General features: G+C 41.9%; 1 protein-coding gene across 4 annotated transcripts in view; it reads left to right on the top strand.

Moving 5' to 3' along the window:
- The window catches only part of LOC143481602 (Fc receptor-like protein 5), a 34467-nt gene extending 28089 nt beyond the window's left edge, over nt 1-6378 (top strand). Inside the window, exons 8-12 of one of the 4 annotated variants that reach the window (XM_076979674.1) lie at nt 126-176; nt 289-360; nt 4254-4331; nt 4532-4591; nt 5026-6378. In XM_076979674.1, the coding sequence (XP_076835789.1) occupies nt 126-176; nt 289-360; nt 4254-4331; nt 4532-4591; nt 5026-5033 (269 nt within the window). In that variant the 3' untranslated portion in view covers nt 5034-6378. Of the gene's footprint in view, nt 1-125; nt 177-288; nt 4332-4531; nt 4594-5025 lie in introns of those variants that run through there. The other 3 variants (XR_013122041.1, XR_013122039.1, XR_013122040.1) reach the window with 3 other exon arrangements.
- The last annotated feature ends 9029 nt before the right edge of the window (nt 6379-15407 follow it).

The raw sequence follows: 15407 nt of genomic DNA, 5'->3' as shown, positions 1-15407 counted from the left end.
TATAGCTTTGTCCTCAGTAATAAACCAGTTTAAATAATATTTCCAAACTTGTGACTCACTTTCATGCTGTATTAGATAACCTTGCATTTTAGTATTTATTAAATTACCCTTTCTTGTAAATCTAGATTCTGCTCACACTTATGACAGTGCTGGTCGACCAGACAGGAGTGATACAGGTGATGTTGTTTCATTTCCCACTAATTGTAGAAATACTTGATCATAAATTGCAGCTATACAGTAAAGTCCAGAAGTCTCTTGTAGTGACTAACACACTGTACTCTGTACCAGATGAAGCTGCAGACGACCCCAGTGATGTCACTTATGATCAGGTCATGATACACAACAAAAGCAGGAATAAAGGTACATCCACATCACCCTCACACTGGGGTTTAGTTCACTCATCACCCTCACACTGGGGTTTAGTTCACACACCACCCTCACACTGGGGTTTAGTTTACACCTCACCCTCACACTGGGGTTTAGTTCACACATCACCCTCACACTGGGGTTTAGTTCTTTCATCACCCTCACACTGGGGTTTAGTTCACACACCACCCTCACACTGGGGTTTAGTTCACTCATCACCCTCACACTGGGGTTTAGTTCACAAATCACCCTCACACTGGGGTTTAGTTCACAAATCACCCTCACACTGGGGTTTAGTTCACAAATCACCCTCACACTGGGGTTTAGTTCACTCATCACCCTCACACTGGGGTTTAGTTCACATGTCACCCTCACACTGGGGTTTATTTCACACATCACCCATACTCTAGGGTTTAATTCACACACACACACATCCATCAGCAGGTCACACACACATTTTCATAGAGTATCTGATTAAATGTACCATGCACAGACTATCAGTCTGCATAGATTGATCAAAACACATGTCTCATAATCTCACAATCTCCCATGTAGCAAATTCACTGGTTATTCATGAATTATGAACGGGGCACCATCCTGATTGCTCAGGAACCAATATTGTGATAATGGAGATAGGTGGAATATTGTTTAATCAGTCTCATTACCAAAGGGTTAAGTTCTGATTCCGCGCAGTGACCTAATACCATCGACAAAAATGTGTATTTACCACCATAACAAGAGTAATGAATAAATGTCCAAATTCATTAAATGGTTGATATTACAATTGATGCATTTTTAGGAATAGCATATGGAATGATTTGGCTCAAGAATTAAACTAAACCTATATGTAAATCTACTAATCTAAACCAGAGATATAATAATAAACCACAAAGAATAGAAAATTAAACAACAATAGAGAATAATAAGCAACTATCGACAGTCATGGGATTTTAAATTATCTTTAAATTAAAGATTATATGGCTACCATAAGACATCTCTAACTAGCATAGGACCCAGGGAGGGACACGAAGTCTTAGAAGGAAATTAGGAAAAGGGAGGATTCGGGCAGAGGCTAATGATAACAACAATTGCTAAACAGGTGTGGTGGCAAATTCCAACTCCCCAGCAGAATCCGACTCCCCTCATTTATACGTGCATAAAGACTCTACAGATGATATTCGTGAGAATAATTTCGGTAGGCATTGTCGTCACCAAAATTATACTCCCCTTATTAAAATAACCCTTGTTATGTAATAGCCTACACATCCAGATAAATCACAAACATTAAAACATAATTAACCAGACATTTCAATCAATCAATCAATCAATCAATCAATCAAATTTTATTTAACAGCAGTTGTTGTCACAAAGCACCTTTACAAGTGCCGAGTCCTAGCCCCCAGTGAGCAAGCCAAAGGCGACAGTGGCAAGGAAAAACTCCCTAGTTTTTTGCATGAGGAAGAAACCTTGAGAGGAACCAAGACTCAGGGGGGGAACCCATCCTCCTCTGGCCGACACCGGTCACCATGACAACAACAACAATTTATACAGAAAGAAAAGGAAAAAGATGTAATAATGTCCATCATGGTGTAGGCATCCGGTTAGGCAGGAGGTGGCTGGCCCAGGATGGATCGCTGGTCTCCTCATCTCATTATTCCTCAAGCAGGCGGGCAGCCATGTGGAGAAATGAAACAGGGAAAATTAGCGCTGCATGGGGACATATACATGACAGGTGAAATTATAAACATTTCTGGAGTGTGGCAGCAACTCCGGCATTAAGTTAAACTATTACAGCCTAGCTAAAAAAGGCAGAACCAGAAGGTAACATAGGCATCCACTGCACTGTCAACAAACTTGAGTGACCTCAAGCAGTGACAGGATGACAGCACCAGCGCCCTAGTCTACCGTAAAACCCTTTGCCTGTGAACCCCTGGATCTGTACCTTTATCTAAGGGGGGATATTAATTATCAAACGCTAAACTAAATAAGTGGGTTTTCAACCTAGACTTAAAGATTGTTACTGTGTCAGAGTCCCGGACGCATTTAGGAAGATCATTCCAAAGCTGGGGGGCCTTACAAGAAAAGGCTCTTCCCCCTGCTGTTACCTTGTTAATTTTTGGAACTAATAAAAGACCAGCACCCTGTGATCTTAGTGGACGTGGGGGTTCATAATAGGAAATAAGTTCCTGAAGGTATTCAGGAGCAAGCCCGTGCAATGCTTTATAAGTTAATAAAAGAATTTTAAAGTCAATACGGAATTTAACTGGGAGACAATGCAGGGCTGATAGGACTGGACTGATATGCTGAAATTTTCTAGTTCTGGTCAGAACCCTGGCTGCGGCATTTTGAACTATTTGAAGTTTATTTAAATTCCTATTTGAACATCCTAACAGTAGTGAGTTACAGTAATCTAATCTGGAGCTAACAGCTAAGGCGTGCACTACTATCCTAGTAGTATTATCTATGTATTTATCGAATGATAGGTCAGAGTCGAGTATGACGTCTAGGTTTTTGGCTACTGTGCCAGGTGTAATGGGGTAGTCTGCGAGATTAAGCATTAGATCTGGAATTTTCTGTTTTGAGGCCTTAGGGCCCAGGAGGAGAACTTCTGTTTTGTCCTCATTAAGTTGGAGGAAGCCTCAATTTTTCCTAAGCTGAGTTTGTCATCAGGTTTGGCTGATATGTAAAGTTGAGTGTCATCTGCATAGCAGTGAAAATTGACACCATGTTTGTTTATAACTGTGCCCAATGGTAGCATATATAATGTAAATAATAGTGGTCCTAAAATGGAGCCTTGCGGGACCCCATATTTAACTTTTGTACGTTTAGATGGAATATTATTGAGCTCTACAAACTGATAGCGATTTGTTAGGTAAGAATAAAACCATGAAAGGGCTGTGCCTGAGACTCCAACCCAGCGTTCTAACCTTTCTAGCAAGATCCTATGATCAATTGTGTCGAAAGCTGCACTAAGATCAAGAAGCACTAACAGTGATACATAGCCTTGATCTGAAGCAAGGAGGAGATCATTTGTTATTTTAACTAATGCTGTTTCAGTACTGTGATAGGGCCTAAAACCAGATTGGAATTTTTCAAATATGTGATTCCTATGCAGACATTTCAATCCTGTGAGTTACAGTGATTATAACTTAGTTCATTGAGAACTCTAGTTTTGTCCTAACTAGATATTTAGACATAATACTGCCATGATACTGCATAGTCATGTGGTCAGACATAAATCGCGAATACCATCTGTTGTGTCTTTATGCACGGGTCAACGAGGGGAGTCTGATTCTGCCGGGGGAGTTGGAATTCGGCACAACACCAGCTCTCTGAGACTTCAAATGGCGAAGACAGCAGTGACGTCACAGTCGCAGATGAAGATGCGCAATTGCGCTGTTCACTTGTGGAAGTTTACTCGAAGCTAAACTAAAATCAATGTCTGTCGGCCAAACAGAATTAACTTTAACTTAAGGGTCTTTGTCTTACACTTGATCAGATAAGGTTAGTCTTCGAAGCTTTGGAGAAGAAAGCCGTTATGAGTGTGAATTCCTTGGAGCCTTGTGATGGGCAAAGAACCACTGTTTACCTTTACATACAATCAAAGAGATTTAGATGAGTCAGTCTCTCACACTCAGCGGGGGAAGGAGTCATCTCTCGGTGTGATAGTAAAATGGCCTTGGCTGTCTCCACTACACCCATATCAGGTAGGACTCTTCAGGTTGTTTTGACTCCCAGATTGAGTCAGGAGGAGTAAAATTTTTTTGTAACTACTCAGTGTAGAATGCAGTCTGATCTACAGCATGGATGATGGAATGTTTACTGACTTGTTACAAAGCTAAATGTCAGTGAGAGATTTGTTTTGATTTTGTTCTGTGTTACTGTAGATTCTGGTGCTGGACCCAGTGATGTCACTTATGTTGAAGTTAAAATGAAACCCATAAAAAAACCAAAGAAATATCAAGGTACATGGAGAGTCTTTGGTTCCCCCTAGTGGCAAACTAAGATACCTGAGGGCTTTACAAATAATTTAGGTTATAAGTTTTGATTCAACACTCAGTAATGTTGTATGCTATTTGGTGCACTGAATTCAGGTCATGTTCTCCTTATTTTTGAGGTTTTAGTTCTTCCAGTGGTCTAATTCAGTCTTTTTTACCCCTACTAGACAAGACCAGAGTGGGGACAGACACTGTGTACTCAGAGCTGAGGCAGGACACACACAAAGGTCAGAGCTACAATACTTATGGCACCATTTCAGAGGTACCAGGTTGACTCACTCCTGGATACAATAAAGACCTACATGAACACTGTACCTGGTCATATGAAACGTTAAACAAATACTTCAAAACCAGCTAACAATGAAATATAGATGAACACAGTCAGCAGATCATTTCATAGAGTGATTACTGGTCTCCATTCATTACTGCCAGTATCAGCTCCTATTTGTTTTACATTTTTTATTATATTTTTAATAAACACGACAGAACAATGAAGTTAATGTGAATAACTTGTGAATGACTTGTGCTCATGTTTACACTGTTTTTGTGTTTACACAGAATGAAACAAACCAGCTTTATGTGTAGGACAGGCAGTCTGTAGGACATGATTCTTTGTAGTCAATCTGATACTAATTAATGTTTCTTAAATCATCTTTTCAAGGTTGTTGAAGATCAGAGACTTCATGGGCAGAAAACTGAGGGAAACAGAGCAATTAATTATCTTGTGTTTATCACTCCAGGCTTCTATACCAGCAGACATTTAAACTTGTTCAAGTGTCCATTTATTTATATAGTGAAAAACATTCCATTAATGTATTAAACATTTTAATTCCCTAATACCTTTGTGCTTATTCTTTGTGACTGTTTTGAGCAGTTAACTGTGATAAGTGATTATGGCAGATTGTGTCAGTAAACACTCTACCATCTTTGTAGAAAGATGAGGGAACGTTCTCCTGTGTCATTGTCTGTTATGGCAAGGGTCTCTTCAACACTCCACTATAAAGTTACATGTCTGTCTGGAGTTAATTGGTATGACAGTGATCTCTAGTACCACACATTCCAGCGAAGTTGTATGACTATCTGGTATGGGAAAATAGCTAAACTTTGTCCTTCTGAAATGCCTCCCTGATTTTTCCATTATGGATTAGCCTATATAAATCCTGTCTCTCTGTGTAAGTGAAAATGCCTTTGATACCCAAGACTGCCTGTCTGTCCTGAATGGTTCCTATTGAATTATTATAGTGGGAATATCACAGAATTGGACCAGAACCATCACTATTGCTTTTTCTACTGTTAATTGGAAATGTTTTATAGGTTTTTATCATTTTATTGATGTTTTAGTCAATCCTTTACTTTTATTCCCCTTCACATGTGAAAGGTCTGAAAATCTAAATATAAGTCGATTTAAAAATATGATTCCTCTCAAAATTGTTACTTACAAAAACAAACATACATTGTTTGTTATAGTACCTTGTATTATTGTATCAGTGATAAAATAATATTAATTTCACTAAGATACTTGTGACAGTGAGAGGTAGGCAGGATGACGAAACGAGCCATTAACAAACAGACTTTATTTGTCGAAAGCTGCGCAGTTAGCACTTTTAAAACATTTACTCATTATTAGCTTGCCTTTCAAGATTCTGGCAGATAGTGAGTGAAATAACTTCTCTATATGTCATAGCAGCACTTTTTATATTGATTTATTTCCCCCACATTTGTAACATTCTTAGCATAGGAGAGCAACAATGCATCTTCATCCATGTAGCATCTGTCTTCTGAGATGGACCTAAAAACCTTCTATTCTACCTTCTATTTTTTTTGTTTTTTTTTAACATGGAGCAAATCCTCTGTAAGGAAGAGCTCTGACATGTTGTCTTTTCCAGAGAGTTTGGAAAGAAGAAAATAAAAGAAACCATGCTGAACATTTATGCTTTATAATGTGTTCTGCTACACTGTTTTGCGTTGCTTATGAAGAATGAGAAACCTCACTTTTAGGTACAACAGAGCTCAGAGCTTGCTGGACCTGTATGTTGTCTGTTTGGCAGCCTTGGGTTTCTGTTGTATCAAGTGAATTAGTGGAAAGCTTAAAGTCCATTTGTCACACATTGTTTGACTGGCAAACACAGTCTGACAGAGCAATACAATAGTGTAAGTGTTCCTTTGTTGTGGGTTATAGAAAATATTTGGAGTATTTATATTTAATACAACAGACTAAATTAATAATAAAAAATCTTGGGCTTAACATCACCTTCTGCTGCACCACATGCAGGAGTCCTTACTATCGGATTTGCAGATCTGGAGTCACTGCTGCATTTCAAAATCGGCTTGGTCAAAGAAGCGACCAAAGCATTTTCATAAATGCAATCCTGCGGTGCAGATGCTGTTCCAAACAACGTTTCTGCACCAAATTCTTGACTGAGGTCACTGAACACGTTCTCAAAGATTACATATATCTTTGGTTTTGGATCTGAGCTGGATGGATGTATGTATGTATGTATCCAGATTCCACTTGGCCACATTTATACTGGCAGTTCTGGTTGGGTCCAAAGAATATTGTGTGGAGGGACAGACCTGAGCCAGATCTTTCCTTTGGATTGCCTTAACAATTGAAATTGCAAGGGCACCTGCAAGCACTGGACATGCACTGTTGAATATTTGGATGACACTCACATCCATCATGGTATTAACTCTTCTGATGAACTCTTCATACACAGCCTCAATGACTGAACTGTGGAGCTCCTTGTGAAGGTCCATTCTGTCCTCCAGACTCATTTCAGCTGCAGTGGATAGATGCCATCTTCAGTGCTCTTACTGAGGGAAGAAGGTTGTTGGCCAATATCTCATGATACATGGCTCCATTCATCCTCCCCTCAATGCAGTGCAGTCGACCTGTCGCCTTTGCAGAAAAGCATCCCCCAACCATGATGCTTCCATCACTGTAGGGATGGTGTTCTTGGGTTTGTACTCTTCCTTCTTTTTCCTCCAAACATGGCAAGTGGAGTTTAGACCATAAAGCTCTATTTTCATCTCATCTGACCACATTACTTTCTCCCACACCTCATCTGGATCATCTATATGTTCATAGGCAAACTTCAGACGGGCCTGGACATGTGCTAGCTTAAGCAGGGGGACCTTGCGTGCACTGCAGGATTTTAAGCCATGACAATGTTTTTGGAAATAGTGGTTCCAGCATGCGGCAGGTCATTGACCAGGTCCTGCCGAGTAGTTTTGGGCTCTTTCCTTACCTTCCTCACTATCAGTGCAACCCCATGAGGTGAGATCTTGCAGGGAGCTCCAGACCCAGTGAGGTTGACTGTTATCTTTGTCTTCTTCCATTTTCTGATTATTGTGCTAACAGTTGTTGTCTTCTCATTAACCTGTTTGCCTATCTTCCTGTAGCCCATTCCGGCCTTGTGCAGGGCTATAATTTTGTCCCTGATGTCCTTGCACAGCTCTCTGGTCTTGGCCATTGTGGTGAGGTTGGAGTTTGTTTGTATGTGAGTGTGGACAGGTGTCTTTTTATTCTATTTAGTTCAAACAGGTGCAGGTAATACAGGTAACAAGTGGAGAACAGGAGGGCCTCTTAAAGAGCAACTAACAGGTCTGTGAGAGCCAGAATTCGTACTGTTTGGTAAGGTATCAAATACTTATTTCCTGCAATAAAATGCAAATTAATGATTTAAAAGTCATTCAGTGTGATTTTCTGGATTTTGTTTTTAGATTCCATCACTCACACTTGAAGAGCACCTATGATAAAAATGACAGATTTCTACATGCATTGCAAGTGTGAAAACCAGCAAAATTGGCAGCGTATCAAATACTTGTTCTCCTAATTGTGCATATTTTTAATGCTTGGAAAGGATGACCGTACAATACACAGGGTGGCCGCGGATCCTTAAAAAGTCTTAAATGGTATTAAATTTCATTTTTGTCAAATAAGGCCTTGAAAAGTCTTATTTTGTCTTAAATTTTCAACCGAAATGTCTTAAATTTGCGGAGCTAAATTTAGGGAGGAATAATTCCGTTCTGTGTTGAACCTCGGGGGCGGAAATCGGTAGCCATGCAGTGCACAACCTTCGCAGTATTGCTCGCAAGTATTTCGGGCTTTACAAGCACCCGTAGTTGTTGGATGTGTGTACGTTAACGTCTGTTCGGAGAGATGGGGAAATGCAAATGTAGCCAGAAATTGTTGGAAGACCCGATATATTATTGGTGGCTCAGAGCTGTCAGATACCATCAAGGCTCGTCAGCAGCAGCCTGCAATATTACCGTTTTGCCCTGCTGCTAGCATAGCCTGGTTTATACTTTTGCGAGTGACCGTGACTGACTCCGCACACTTTGCGCGAACCTCCGCGAATGGCGGAAGCGTTCATACTTGACGCATCACGTTCTGTGCACTGTTGTCCGTAACGATATGTGGTAGTATAAAAAAACACTGTGAATGAACAGGGGAATGAACATTTACCTGACGAATTTTAATGTTGCATTGTGTTTCAAGTTTGAAAAGTGCTGTAATTTAAAGAGCTAAAGTACTTAAAAATGCTTGAAACTGTAACTACTTGGTTTCACAACAAATATCTGTCTGACTGAACAGTTCTCTTGTATTACGTTAACAAATACAAATCTTGAGAGAACGTGAAGACGTTAAGATTGGGCGTTTTGAAAATAAACAACCATTAAATAATGTGATAAAAAAGCGAATCATTTCGAGTGTATGTATAAATATTTAACTTAATTAAGTTTAACGTGCTGGAAAATATAGAAATGGACCTTGAAAGTGCCGCACAAGTCCTTTAATTCCACTTTGTATAGGTGTATGAACACTGCAAACATGACTTGTTTCATTGCGCTGAAGCGTGGCGTGCGCGAAGTTACAAAATTCGGGAGGTGCACGACCTCCCGAAGCGACAGCGCGCAAGCTCCTCGTGCATGGGCGGAGCCACCACGATTGCGTCATTTTCGCCGCGCGGACCCTTGTATTTTAAGTGTTCAAGCAGCTAGATAAATAATGTAAATAATCAGTTGGTTTTTGTGCTTTATTTTAACGTGTATAATCTTGAGAGTTGGTCTTAATTTTATTTGGAAAAGGCGATTAAAAAGTCTTAAAATGTCTTAATTTTCACTTGGTCAAACCTGTAGACACCCTGAATACATGACTTTATCTCAGACATGTTACTCTATTGTACATTTATCACAATGATCATTGAGAAATAGGTTTGAACCAATTCAGTTTCATATCTTCATTTAAGATTGTGAACTGCTGAGATAATGGCATCTGGAAGACCACAAAGCGGGAAAGTGGTCAGCGATACAAGTGAACAGGATGAACCAACAGAGAAGAGAAGAAAGGTGGAGAAAGCTCCTGCCACAAGGTGGTCCAGTGATGTGTATCTCATTGGGCAGCCCAGCTCCAGCATCAGTGGCTGTCAACTTCCTAAAATCGCCAGTTGTTCTAGTATTTCCTGCATTTGAGAAATAAGAATCCCAACAGTGACTATAGGTCTGTTTTGCCATTCTGGAGTATGGCAAGGATTAAAACACTAAGTAGACCGTTATGACCCTGGATCATCCCGACCACCCCAAGAAAATGCTATCGCTACTAATCATAGTGCTAGTGCTTCATGTGCCGTTTTCTGTATATGTGATTAATTTAAATAAAAGCGTTATACTTCCACAGTTGGATCCCTCTGTCTGGTCAATACGTTATACTTGAAGTAAGGACTTACTTTTATTATGCATACTCACTGATGAACAAGAATGTTTCTATTTTTGTTATTCTTTTATTCTATCTTCATCTATAAAATGACAAGGGCACAAACCCTCTACCTTCAATACAACATCTTCTTCTTCTTCTTTCGGCAATTCCCATTTAGGTGTCGCCACAGCAGATCAAACTCCTCCATCTGGCCCTGTCCTGAGTGTCCTCCACTGACACACCAGCCACCCACATATCCTCTACCACTGCATCCATAATCCTCCTCTTAGGTCTACCTCTCCTCCTCTTGCCTGGAAGTTCCATTCTCAAGACCCTCCTACAGCTATACCTCTCCTCCCTCCTCTGTACATGTCCAAACCATCTCTATCTCACTCTAACTTTATCTCCAAAACATGCTACATGTGCTAATCCTCTAATAAACTCATTTCTGATCCTATCCTTCCTTGTCACTCCAAATGAGAATCTCAACATCTTCATCTCAGACACCTCCATCTCCCTCACCTGTCTCTTTGTCAGTGCCACTGTCTCCAGTTCATACAACATAGCAGGTCTCACCACTGTCCTATAGATCTTTCCTTTCATTCTAGCCAACAACCTTCTATCACAGATCACCCCAGACACTTTATGCCATCCACACCACCCTGCATGCACTCTCCTCTTTACCTCTCTTTCACTTCCTCCATTACTCTGTACCCTCGACCCTAAGTAGGTAAACTCGTCAACCTTCACCAAATCAACTCCTTGTAACTGTACCTGTCCACCGTCTGCTCTCTCATTCACACACATGTACTCTGTTTTACTCCTGCTCACTTTCATTTCTCTGCTCTCCAAAGCATATCTCCATCTTTCCAAGCTCACCTCCACCTGCTCCCTACTCTCACTACAGATCACAATGTCATCAGCAAACATCATAGTCCAAGGGGACTCCTGCCTAACACCGTCCGTCATGGGTTTTGACAGTTGCGAACAGGAAGGGACTCAGGGCTGATCCGTGATTTGTCCTACCCCCACTTTAAACCCGTCTGTCATTCCTACCGCACATCTCACAGCTGTCACACTGTTCTCATACATATCCTGCACTACCCTCACATACTTTTCTGCTACTCCTGACTTCCTCATACAATACCACAGCTTCTGTCTCGGTACTCTATCATAAGCTGTCTCTAAGTCAACAAACACACAACGTAACTCCTTCTGTCCTTCCCTATACTTCTCCATTAACACTCTCAAAGCAAACATAGCATATGTGATGCCCTTAGCTGGCATGAAACCATACTGCTGCTCACAGATCTCTACCTCTCCTCTAAGCCTAGCTTCCACTACTCTTTCCCAGATTTTCAGGCTGTTACTGATCAACTTTATTGCCCTGTAATTACAACAGCTCTGAACGTCAGCCTTATACTTGAAACTCGGCACCATTATGCTTCGTCTCCTCTCCTCAGGCATCTTCTGACCTTCCAAGATTCTGTTAACTAACCCAGTCAAAAACTCCACTGCTGTCTCTCCCAAACATTTCCATGCCTCCACTGGAATATCGTCCGGTCCAACCGCCTTACAACACTTCATTTTTGAAATTGCAGCCCTTACTTCCTCCTTGCTCACCTGAGGCACTTCCTGATTTACAACCTCTACCTCTTCTAATCTTCTTTCCCTTTCCTTCTCTTGATTCATCAGTTCCTCAAAATACTCCTTCCACCTTCCCAAGACACTCTCCTCACCAGACAACACATTTCCATCTTTATCATTTATCATCCTAACCTGCTGCACATCCTACCTTCAATACAACATAAAAACTATTATTTAAAATAACAACCAGTGTTGCGAATAACGCCGTTAGAAATAACTGCATTAGGTAACGGCGTCATTTTGTCAGTAATGGGATAATACAATTAATTACTTTTCCTGTCGTTACAACGCTGTTGACGTTACTGGTCATTAAAAGCGGTGCGTTACTATATATTGATATACTAACAGTAATCCGAGCGGACCGCTGCCCAGGCTAGTGAGGAGTAACAGATCTCGATAGGTCACAGTTCTCGGTGTAACACCTGTTTAACTTAACAAGTCAGTAAGCGATTGGCTAAGGCAGCGTTATGGTAGCCAATCAGAGCCAGTGTTTTTACATGCGCGCCGAAGCACACTAGTGACACACGACACAAATGGAGAAGAGGCAGAAATGGCGAGTCAGGAGCAAGCTGAAGAAAAATTAGCATTTTCAAGGTGGCGATATAAACATTTAAGAAAATACTTGAAGTTCCTGAATGTCTACCAGACTGGGTATTTGATTTATTTAATTAAGAATAGAGGATTTATTGTTAAGTTTACTCCTGTTGTGAACAAACCAGTTGTCTCAGGTCGAGATAATTTAATTTAATTTGATAGATGTAAATGCATTTTATATAGTGTAACTGTGTCACGTTGAGGACCCTGGCCCCTCCCTTTTGGGCGTGTGTTTACGTCGTCTACGTCTCCTAGTCTGCGTCTGTGGATCTCTGTGGGTGCGGTTGTGTCTTGTAATTATCCGTCTCACCTGTGGCTCGCCTCGTAATCACACAGGGCTTATGTGGTTTGTCTACTTAATGTGCGTTCGCGCAGTGTCCTGTGCTCGTCGTTGTCTGAGTCTGCACGTTTTCATGTGTGTGTTCGCTCGTGCGCTTATTGTGCAATATCTTTTAAAATTAAACGTGACGTCTGTTGGCAAGTCAGGACTCGTGTCTCGTCCTTCACGCCGCACTCACCGTCACAGAACGATGAGCCGACCAAGACACTATGCCAGGCTACACCACCCGGCCGAAGAAGGGCAAACGCCCTAGCAAGCGGCATCACCTTGCCTCTTCCTCCCCTCCGCGCCACGAAACCACACCAACGTTTGAGGAGATGGAGAAAGACCCGGCATGTGCTTTCAAGCTGGCTACGGCTCGGGGGTGCGAGCGCGACAACCCCGAGCTGGCGGAAATGCTCCGCGAGGGCGTGGTGAGGGTATGGAGGGAACAACACCCCCCTCCTTCCCGCGCCCTCTCGCCTCTGAGGGTGGGCGCCTGCGTGATAGGCGCCACCACATCAACCCCAGAGAGCGAGTTCGGGAGGAGGATTCTGTGGAGGAGGGTGAGGAGGACCATCTGCCGCTCGTGTGTCCCACTCCCGCCGTGGACTACAGTGGGGAGGAGGAGGATGAATAGGACTACCCTGCGTCCATGTGCTCCGATCCCACCATGGACTATGGTGGGGAGGAGGAGGAGGACAGGTCCTACACAGAGGAGGAGGAGGAGGGGTCCTACACAGAGGAGGAGGAAGAGAGTCCTCCCCCCTTAGAACACTCCGTACAGACCGTGAGGAAAAGGAGGAGTCCAGAGGAGTGCGTGTCCTCCAGATCGTCTGAGGCTAGCACTATGGACAACTCCCGGGGTGAGAGCCCAGCAGAGTCCATGAAGTGGAGCCTGGGCGGTGAGGAGGAGCGGATGGAGATCGAGGAGGGACTCCCATACGGTCCACCCAGAGGAGAGAACAGCCACGCTGCACCCGGCACGTCCGCCAGCTGCGCTGCACCCAGCGCGTCCGCCAGCCGCGCTGCTCCAGGCGCGTCCGCCAGCCACGCTGCACCCGGTGGAGGGTTCGCAGCGAAGGCAGGAGGAGGACCGCCTAGCGCAGCACCAGCAGCTCCCGGTCTCTCTCCCCTGATCGCCCTCCTCCTGGCGCGTAGCTTGTCGCCCATGTCGTGTTTGTCTGCACTGTAAAAATGTTTGTTGAATTTACGGTAATAAACTATAAAATAGCAACAGTAAAAGATCATAAAGTAGAAAATAGTATATCACTGTAACAGATGCAATAGTTTACTTAAAAAAAATAAACAGTAGGCCTATATAAAATTACAGTTTTTCTCAGTCGCTTTGGAGCATTTCTCAGATCAGAATTGGATTTCTTAAAACTACTCGTTCAATTTGCATATCATCTAGTCACTTGTGCACATCAAATCGTCATTTCTCACTCCTTTATACAAACAGCAAATTATGTCGAGCACTATAGCAAATGATTCTGTACAACTGTCAGCTGTTTCCCAAATTCTCAATCGCTTTTGTCATGCAAATCATAATATATTATACTTTTCTCTACTAAACTGACCTACCCCACCAAAACACTTAGCCATTAGTTCATTGTATACATCATTATAATCAAAATAGTTAAGCCAGTTGTCAGGACATAATAAGCCGATTTTATACACTTCTAGTGGACTTTTTTGTAAATATTGTTTGAACTGGTGATTAGCTGTCAGCTGAATCATGACTTTTACTAATGAAGGGGAGTGTTTGATACTCTAGATCAACTAATTATCAAGCAGTTTTCTGAAAGTACTCTAATGTGCATCTCATGAACCTTCAATTGGCAAGCATATATAGACTACCGGAAGCAAAACACAGTTCTACAATTTCTAACAATGGAAGATCCACAAAGAAATGAGCAGGCTCAACAGCCAGAAGTAAGAAGAGCAGTAGGAGTGCATGGAAGGGGAGTAAGGAGGCATAATAGAGGGAGAGGTAGAAGAGGCCATGGACATGGGCATGTTGCAGATGAAATAAGGGCCACACTTATAGACCATGTTGTCAATCATGGCCTAACAATGGCTGAAGCTGGACGAAGGGTGCAGCCAAATGTTGGGAGATCAACCGTGTCCTCAATAATCCAAACTTTTCGTAGAGAGAACAGGTGGGTAATCCAAATAACTCTATACTGTAATACTTTTATGTTTACAGTACACACTAACACTTCATATTACAATTTTACATATTTTCTAAAAGTATACTCAACTCGGTCTTGTTTTGCCTTACTACTTGTGTACCACACAGGTCTGCAGGGCTACCTCACAGGGGTGGCAGAGGTCCCCTTTTTACACCTCAGCAGGAGGATGCCATCTGTGAAATGGTCATAGCTAATAATGCTATTAGAGTTGGGGAGATCCAGAGTGCCATTTATAGACAACCATGACATCTTTGAAAACATACAGTCAGTAAGCATCTCAACTATTGACAGAGTGCTTAGAAGAAACCAGATGAGAATGAAACAGTTGTATCGTGTAACATTTGAAAGGAATGGTGACAGAGTGAAGCAGCTTCGCTATCAGTATGTGCAGGTAAATCATCTACGTGCATACAGTAACTACCCATTTCAGTAAATAGTTCCTTGTGTAATGATAAAGTACAGTAAATTTGACTAATGTACATTTGTTGTGATCTTCAGTGAATTCTGTTACTGTAAGATAATACTGTAACTTTGTGTTATTTGTTTTTGTATCTTCTGAAATGTAGAGTATAATGGAGCTGGAATCAAGT

This window comes from Brachyhypopomus gauderio, chromosome 18 (genome assembly GCF_052324685.1).
Source record: "Brachyhypopomus gauderio isolate BG-103 chromosome 18, BGAUD_0.2, whole genome shotgun sequence".
NCBI classification, from domain to species: Eukaryota; Metazoa; Chordata; class Actinopteri; order Gymnotiformes; family Hypopomidae; genus Brachyhypopomus; species Brachyhypopomus gauderio.
The sequence above is the reverse complement of the archived record's forward strand: the minus strand, read 5'-3'. Positions and strand labels throughout refer to the sequence as shown.